At 39.1% G+C, this 8493-nt stretch overlaps 1 protein-coding gene across 1 annotated transcript in view; it reads right to left on the bottom strand.

Annotated features, from left to right (window-relative positions):
- Positions 1-688: 688 nt before the first annotated feature.
- The window catches only part of LOC307022344 (G-protein coupled receptor 83-like), a 10642-nt gene continuing 2837 nt past the window's right edge, over positions 689-8493 (bottom strand). Inside the window, exons 3-4 of the mRNA XM_079655106.1 lie at positions 4268-4401; positions 689-3831 (exon numbers count right to left, since the gene is read on the bottom strand). Of these exons, the coding sequence (XP_079511232.1) occupies positions 3117-3831; positions 4268-4401 (849 nt within the window). The 3' untranslated portion in view covers positions 689-3116. The remainder of the gene's footprint in view (positions 3832-4267; positions 4402-8493) is intronic.

The raw sequence follows: 8493 nt of genomic DNA, 5'->3' as shown, positions 1-8493 counted from the left end.
AACTGGAAAATAGCAGGGCCGTTAAGGCTAAAGATTTTAGAGACAGGAGAGATGATGTTAATTCCCAAATACCTCATTCCATTTGTTTTCAAAATAAAGGGGGTGCTCATTAGGTTGTGTTTATATGTATATGAGTTAAGTGGGATTGCTTCACTCTTGTTCCAATTTATCTTATATCCAGAGAAACTGCCAAATAAATGTATCATATCAAGAACTGCGGGTATAGAGAGTGCTGGCTTGCTCAAAGTAAGAAGTATATCGTCAGCGTACATATTTAATTTGAAATCGTGTCCATGAATGTTCACACCATGTATGTCACCATTAGCGCGAATTGCACAGGCTAATGGTTCTAGAGCCATAATAAAAAGTAGGGGACTAACAGGACACCCTTGCCTCACACCATGGTGTAAGGGGAAAGGTTTTGAGATTAACCCATTAGTTCTAACAGAAGAGAAGGGAGCGCTATACAAAGCCTTAACCCAGCTAATGTCTGAACACCTAAAGCCATAGAATAAAGTTAAGAAGTTTTAATTAAATCTACTACACATATATTAGTATGCCCCATGCAATTCACACTATTGTCACCTTTTAGCTAAATGACATTGAAATAAACGCAGTAGTATGTATACCCACTTTATTCTTAGTGATATAACCAACACTCTTACAAGAGAAGACATGATGCTGCAAAACATTTATTGTGGAATATTGATCATTTCCTCTGTAGACCATAATCCAACCAACAAACCCAAAAAACAACAACTTATTAATTGAGAATTAATCACATACAGAGAACATTCTTTTACACAGCTGTGCACAAGTACACTCTACAATTTTACTTTTTTCACTTCTAATACATAACGTATATTTTGTTCACATAAAACACTGAACACTTCCAACAATATATTATCAGCATCTTTCATTGCCAATCATGCTTTTCGCCGCATGAATGGGTTTCCTTTTTATTTTTACAATGCTGTAAAATATAAATGACAAAACCTTCAAAACTGGAATCAAAATACATATTTTTCCAACAAAAGACTCTTTTTTTTTGTGATTTCATGAGAAAAAAATGCTTTATGCCACTTCCCTTCATCAGACTTCACTGAAGCTGCTTGGGTTGAAACTCATTAAAACGTCAATTGATTTAATATTTCTCAGTCCTTTCATTTGATGTGCTGAAATAGGATTTGCCTTTCAAAAGGACATTGTATTTAGTACAATTATTTTTTCTTATCATTCCTTTCAATGGCAGAATACATGAACTGCATCCATGCTACACACTATGTCTGTTAAGACTTTGACAGAATAAAAAGTGTATAAAGAATGGCAGGTTTTCTAATCGCCAACACATCTTTTAGTTTTACGTCGTAAAAACAACAGAACTGAAAAATCTTCCTGCTTCCCTGAAGTTACTGATTGGCAACATTGTTCCTTCAATGTGAGTTTTGTAAACAACAAAGATCTAATTTACAGAAAAACACGATCTATTGTTTTTTATGCAGCGTAGGAAATTCAAGCTGTTCTAGTATAAAACCATTCTGCCATATGGTTGCTCTTCTTTTTGTTTTGTTATTGTAGCCTAGAGTTTGACACACACAAACAAATACACACACACGCACTGGGCAATACCCATACTTAACTGTATAACAACGTTAACACAGCAATGTAGAGCCTGAAGGCGTGTTGAAATGTACCCTGAGGCATTTAAAGTAGCACAGTGAGCTTCAAAGCAGCCTATCAAATGGTCAGGGTAAAGATATGTTAGGTATTCCAGATATATGATTATTCTGATGTATGAGAAAATATAAACACAAATAAATTCCACTTAGGCAATGTTAAATGAACTGAGCATGCATCAATGTTCCATCTCAAATGCAAATTGGAATTTAACTGAAAACTTTCTTTTTAGCAAACGTTAAACAGAGAGAATTGAACCAGTCATATTTATTCTGCATCATTGGGTCGAAACTGCAGTGAGAACACAGCATTTAGCCACTGCAGTACTTTTTGGTATGCAAAACAGAACATCGACTGATGAACCAACATTTTCTTTTTCTCTCAACATTATCAAACTTTTCTTCTGGGCAGGCCAAAATCACACAGTGTAAATGGGCTTTTAAAGCATCTACAACGATTATAGAGTCTATGGTACAGAGTTATACTGTGAGGTCACAATATAGAAAATAAGTCTCAGAGACTACTGCTGTACTGTATTTTGTTGGCATATTTCCCTTTCCTGTGCAGTACATAACGCCTCTGGCTGAATGTGAATCAATGAGAAATACTGCATAGAGATATAATTTTTTTTCTGAAGATGTTCAGCGTTATCCACCAAGACTTTGTCCTTGTGGGCAGAATAGCAAACCAAAGTTATAAAAGGAAAAGTACATTAAAATCAGATCCTATCACTCTAAAAGGTTGCCATGAGAAAAAATACAGACAGACTTAAATCAGGACATCAATATCAAAGTCTTGAGTTTTTTTGGCATTCACAGCAATATAATATTACGACATTTCAATCGAAGGTGATGTATGTGCATGACTGAGCCAAGTTCATCACATTGCAACCTTTGCTTGTACATCATATGCATGTTGTAATGTAAATAATCCAACCGTATGAAGACTACTTTAGAAAGTGAACAAAATCTCCAAAACATCGACTAATTAACCTTGTTAGCTGGTAGTTTCCAAGGTCAAACTTTGTTTGAACTCCACTTACAAGCATTGAAAAGTGCAAAGGAAACAAATGGAAACTACAAAAACTGCGCATATACTGGAATAGAAGATCTAGGGTTAGGGTTAGCAGCTGTTTATATGTGAAGAGCTGAGGCCTAAATTGAGTGAAAAGCAGTTTGGGATGAGAAAAAAAGATAGGTGAAACCAAAGACAATCATGTTTTTATTACAGTATCTGATGGAAAAACAACATGGTGTTATTTTCTTCAATTTAAGGCCATCACAAAAGCCCATTAACATCTCGCTCCACTGCCGTTAAAATCCATTGTAGGCCCAGGCCTACATCTCCGAGATTTTCAAATATCCTGTTTTTTTTTCGAACATGGCAAATCCCAACCTCAGACACAGTAACTGCATCATATTGTGGCAGTGTTTTTCAAGTCAGCTCACAGCCACAATGGGCTCCACGGAGAGAATGTCAGTCCTTCCTGTGAGGACCTGCCTGGCGATGAAGAGCACATGAGTGTCTTTGAGGTTTTGGGACTGACTGGAGGAGGCGTGGCTTTGCTGGAAGGAGGAATTGCCCGGGTGTGGCAGAGCACGCCCGGGCCTGGAGGACTGGTTGGTATCGGGCCAGGCAGTTCTGTGATGGCAAGGAGCAGCTACAGGGCGTAGCTCCGGCTCCAACCCGACCACCGCCCGACGTTCCCTCCTGCACATGGCGAAGAGCAGCCTCAGCTCCTGGCGAAAGGTGGGATTCAGACAGCAGTAGATGAAAGGGTTGTAGCAGGTGGAGCTCATAGCCAGCCAGTGAAAGCAGAAGTACAGGGCGTTAGAAGAGTGGATGGCCTGACTGGACAGTAGCACCACATAGCAGTTCAACGGGAACCAGCAGACAGCAAACACCCCGACCACCAGGAGCAACATGGCCAACGTCCGCCGCCTTTTTCTCTTCTGGGAAGCGTGCTGAGCTGTCGTTGTGTCACCGATGGCGTTGTGGTGCCACAGCCGGCAGGCCACCGTGGTGTACGAGGCGGTGATGATAAGGAGTGGCAGCATGTAAAGTAAGATGAAGGTCAGGAGGTCAATAAACTGCCAGTAGACATCTGATGGCTTTGGGAAATCTGGGACACATAGGCTGCGCTCCTTTTCCTTACTGGGGAGGAGAGATACGAGCAGAGGAAGCAAGTCGGATTAGTAATAATTAGGTCATAGGTGAGGGTAACGCCACAAATATTATTAGTGATTATCCTTTTGGAAACTTTCTTGATTCTTGATCGATGGTTTTGAAATTGTGATAGTTATTTTCTCCCTAAGTGACACAATCAAATCTTAGTTTTTCAGTCAAAAACCCCAAAAAATATTCAGTTAAAATTGACCAAAACAGCAGATCCTCCCAAATAAACAGCTGGAAGGTTAGTTTGAAAACTGGCTGAACTTCCTCCCACAAAAACTCCTTACAATCATGATTTAGCTGTGACCTGGTTATCGTGGTTATTCACCTCAATGGAGTAGACTCACCAAGCTCCCCTCTATGGCCAACCTCTAAAAAATATTATTAAACCCTTCCATTGGAGTGTTAATGATTTTACCTGTATGTAAAAGTGAGGAGTTTTTGGTAGATTGCATGAGGTAGGGAGAAGCAGCTGGCCATTATCCAGATAACAGCGACCCAGACACCGCCTTGTGCCGGGGACATGCGAGGTCTCAGAGGGTGCAAGATCACCTGAAACAAATTAACAACACATATCAAGGTCAGTGCAAACACACACTTACAGATAATCTGTCTTCTATTGAATCAGAGTGTAAACCCAAGACCATGTTATTTTCTAAAGGACTTTTCAAAGTTAAATCTTGGACCAGATAAACGTTTCTCTTGCTTGTAGCTTATTTTGTCTGTGCAGTTTTTGAAATCACTTCTAGACAAAATATTGGTTCTATCTACAGTTCAGCAGACAGACAGAGACAGCATTTAATAACGCTAAAAAAACAAACTAAGCAAAAAGAGGCCCCATTATGCTTTTGGTTTTTTTTTCATTTCCTGTAGTGTTATATGTTTGTGTGCATGTCAACGGTCTATAAAGTCAAAAATCCACATCGTTTCAAGTTCAAGTCAGAGGGAGTTTCTCTGTCACATACTCAAACCCCACACGCCTAAAACGACCCCATTGGACTCCTTGGTTTTCTTCTGTAACATTGTGACATCACTATGTAATACTGACACTTTTATGACCATTCACAACAGATCCAGAGACTGGGATCTAGTTTCAGACAGAGGGTGAAAAGAGGTGCTGCAGCACAGGCAGTATGAGAAAAGTAGAGACCTTTTTGAACATTAAAGCATGTAAACATGTCACAGTAAAAGCAAAAGAAATACATTTATGAACCTGAAATTATTCAAATACGCCCCCTTTAAGTGCAATGACAGAAAGAGAGTGTGATATGTCATACAGTTACTCAATTACTATCAATTGTTTTGTCGTACTTGAGTATTTCCATTTTGCTCTACTGTATACTTCTACTCCACTACATTTCCTTAGATAGCTCTGACATGTACTTGTTAGTAATATTTTAATTATGAAAACCATTTCTTTAATAAAACACTTTGAAAGAAGCCATTTTGCTCAATGAGTATTGATGATGTATCTTCAGTACTAAAGTAAAAAATATTAATTTTGCAGAAGTAAAGGCTCTGATTACTTCTATCCCCACTGGAGAACATCCAGTGTAGTAAATAAGGTAAATTAAGAACAGCTAAATCGGACAAAATGCAATATGCTTTATTTGAAAGCATCTATATCTATTTTCTTACCAATGTCTGGCTTTATAAGAAGATCAACATAATTTAACACACTTCAGATTTAAATGCATAAATTATGTTCAGGGTTTTTTGTTTCACAGAAGATCATATTTCAGCTCCACAGTTGGTACTAATTATTGGAGCAGAAGAAGAAAAAGGTGTTTTGAGAGGTACAAATCAAACAGCCTTCACACTCAATTGAGGGGCCTACATTCATGCACATCAATTAAAAAGACCTTAATTCATGAACCAGTGGGGCCTACTTCATAAATCGTAATTCTGCTCTCAGTCATCATCTGTGATAAGAGAGTTATGCAGGGACATCTTCCTGAAATGATAATAATGGCTCAAAGTAGTTTTCAGCAGAAGCCGAGGTTACATTAGACATCAGAATTGCCATTTACAATTGGACCCAGGGTTGTTGAGACGCTATGTGCATTTATTTTTTATGGTGAAACAATGTATCAAGTCGAAATACAGCTTCTACATCATGAGCAGGAAAATTACACTACATTGCCTTTAGCTGACGCTTTTATCCAAAGCGACTTACAATAAGTGCGTTCGACCAACAAGATACAAACTTGAAGAAAACAGAATCATATAAGTACATCAGGTTTCATAGAGCCAAACATTTCAAGTGCTACTCAACTGGCTTTAGATAAGCCAGTCCTTTATTAGTATATAAGTGCTTTGTTAGTAATTCTATCTCTCGAAGTGAAGTCGAAAGAGATGAGTTTTCAGTCTCCCTCTGACGATGTGTAAGCTTTCTGCTGTCCTGATTTCAATGGGGAGCTCATTCCACCATTTTGGAGCCAGGATAGCAAACCCACGAGTTTTTGCTGATGGGAACTTGGGTCCCCCTCGCAGTGCGGGTGCAGCGAGCTGTTTGGCCGAAGCAGAGCGGAGTGCACGTGCTGGGGTGTACAGTTTAACCATGTCCTGGATGTAGGAAGGGCCACATCCATTCGCATCATGGTATGCAACTACCAGTGTCTTGAAGTGGATTCTAGCAGTTACCGGAAGCCAGTGAAGGGAGCGGAGGAGCGGCGTGGTGTGGGAGAATTTAGGAAGGTTGAAGACCAGACGAGCCGCTGCATTCTGGATGAAATGCAGAGGTCTGATGGCACATGCAGGTAGACCAGCCAGGAGGGAGTTGCAGTAGTCTAGAAGTGAGATGTTTCCTTAGCAGGATTATAATTTAGCTGCATACTGTATGGTGAATTAGAGTGTATGCATTGTATGCATTATGGAGGAGGGAATATAATTTGTATTTGAAAATAACTTTTCCAGTCTTTGGAAAGCATTAAAGCATTTTACATGAACAAGTCAGCAATCACCCATTCACACGCAGAGGCTGCAATTCAAGGTGCCACCTTCTCAGCGAGACTCATTCACACACCGTTTGCCATGCCAATGGAAGCAATTTGGGATTGCATTTCTTGGCTAACACGTCAACATGTTAAACCAACCTTTATATCGGAGGATAATGGTATGCCTTCTGAGGCACAGCCACCTCTGTGTCACAGATGTGAAAGATAAATTATGGATGGAGAGCAGTGCAAACACTTCAAATGCATTTTAATGACATGTGTGTGTATTTCTGCAGCTGAGACTAAAGCACAGCAGAGGAAGGTCATATAATTAACCTATGGTGCACAAAAAGGCGAGGAATATGAAAGATACAGTCCTGAAAAATGTCAGAGAAGCTCTATCTTGTCAAGGCAATGAACCTGTAAGCATGTCCTTTCAATGCTATTGGACTATTCTGTCTGGTTGTGACCACAATGGCATCCAAAGGCTAAAACTCCCGTTAAACACAGATGATTCATAGACTTGCCCCTGGCCTCGTTCCTTATCTGACAGTAAATAACATATCAAAGCCTGACATTCACAGGCACACCCACAATGAAACTTGTTCACTTCAAAACCGTCACTCCATTCACATTCAGCACCATGGACAGCACCGGAAGGAGCACACTGTGGCAGCGTAGTAAATCCATACAAGCAGGTTTTGAATGTGAAATGTGTTCAGTGAAATGTGTTCACATTGAAAAATGTAAAAGATAAAGCACTCATTATGCTTGCATACCTCGACCTCGGTGAAGCTATGCACAAAGAAAATTGAGGAATTGTGAAAGTTGAAATAGAAAAAGAAAAAAAACTCACAAAATGTGTTGTACAGTTGTATTCAAGAGCATAATGTCACGTTAACTACACTCATTAAACAGAGACCTGTTTCAGTTGTGCTTGAATGGAAATACTACATTTATACTTTATTGCTACTTATTCGTTTTTGAGACACAAATTAGGGATTAGTTGGTATATCGTCATGTTTATTGGGAGTTACATGAGCATTTGATTTACATTCTTACCTTCTGTAGCACGTTTTTTTTCTCAGTATCTCTATTGTCTTTATACTGTAGTTTACTATATCCACTTTCTGCTGTCTTTTTTTTGTGTAATAATATGTTTTCGTGTTCACTCTTATACCCTTGATTGTGTCACAAGCAGTGTTTGTAGCATGCTTAAGAAAAATCCCACGATAATGCCTGAGCAAAAATCACAAATCACATTCATAAAACCCTACTCCTGCAGCAGTGACACAACATGATGCTTTGTGGGTATGAAATCCCTGTTGCTAGCCAATCTAGTACCCTATGAGGGCTTATCGTATGGAGAGTTTTTAGTGATAATAGCATTGACATTAGGAGCTTTTAATCTAAAAACGTTTTTATACATGTAGACAAAAATCAATGGACAAGGAAGCAAGTTCAGACACAACAAGATTACAGTTTATAACCTGCAAAGGAGGGGGAACTTCGTCAGGCTCTTGGTTTCACTGATACAAAAAACTGAAGTTGAAGCTTAAAAAATACTCAATTTATCTTGAGTCTCTGAAGGGGAACTAAACTAAAGCATTAAGAAAACACCTCCACTACCCAAACATGTCATTAAAAAAACCTCCGACGCCAAACATCTTGTTTATAAACATCCATTTCCCAGACATGTCCGGATGTT

The sequence above is a fragment of the Notothenia rossii genome (genome assembly GCF_949606895.1).
Source record: "Notothenia rossii genome assembly, chromosome: 1".
NCBI lineage: Eukaryota > Metazoa > Chordata > Actinopteri > Perciformes > Nototheniidae > Notothenia > Notothenia rossii.
Note: the sequence above shows the minus strand (reverse complement) of the source record. Positions and strands in the feature narration are given on the sequence as shown.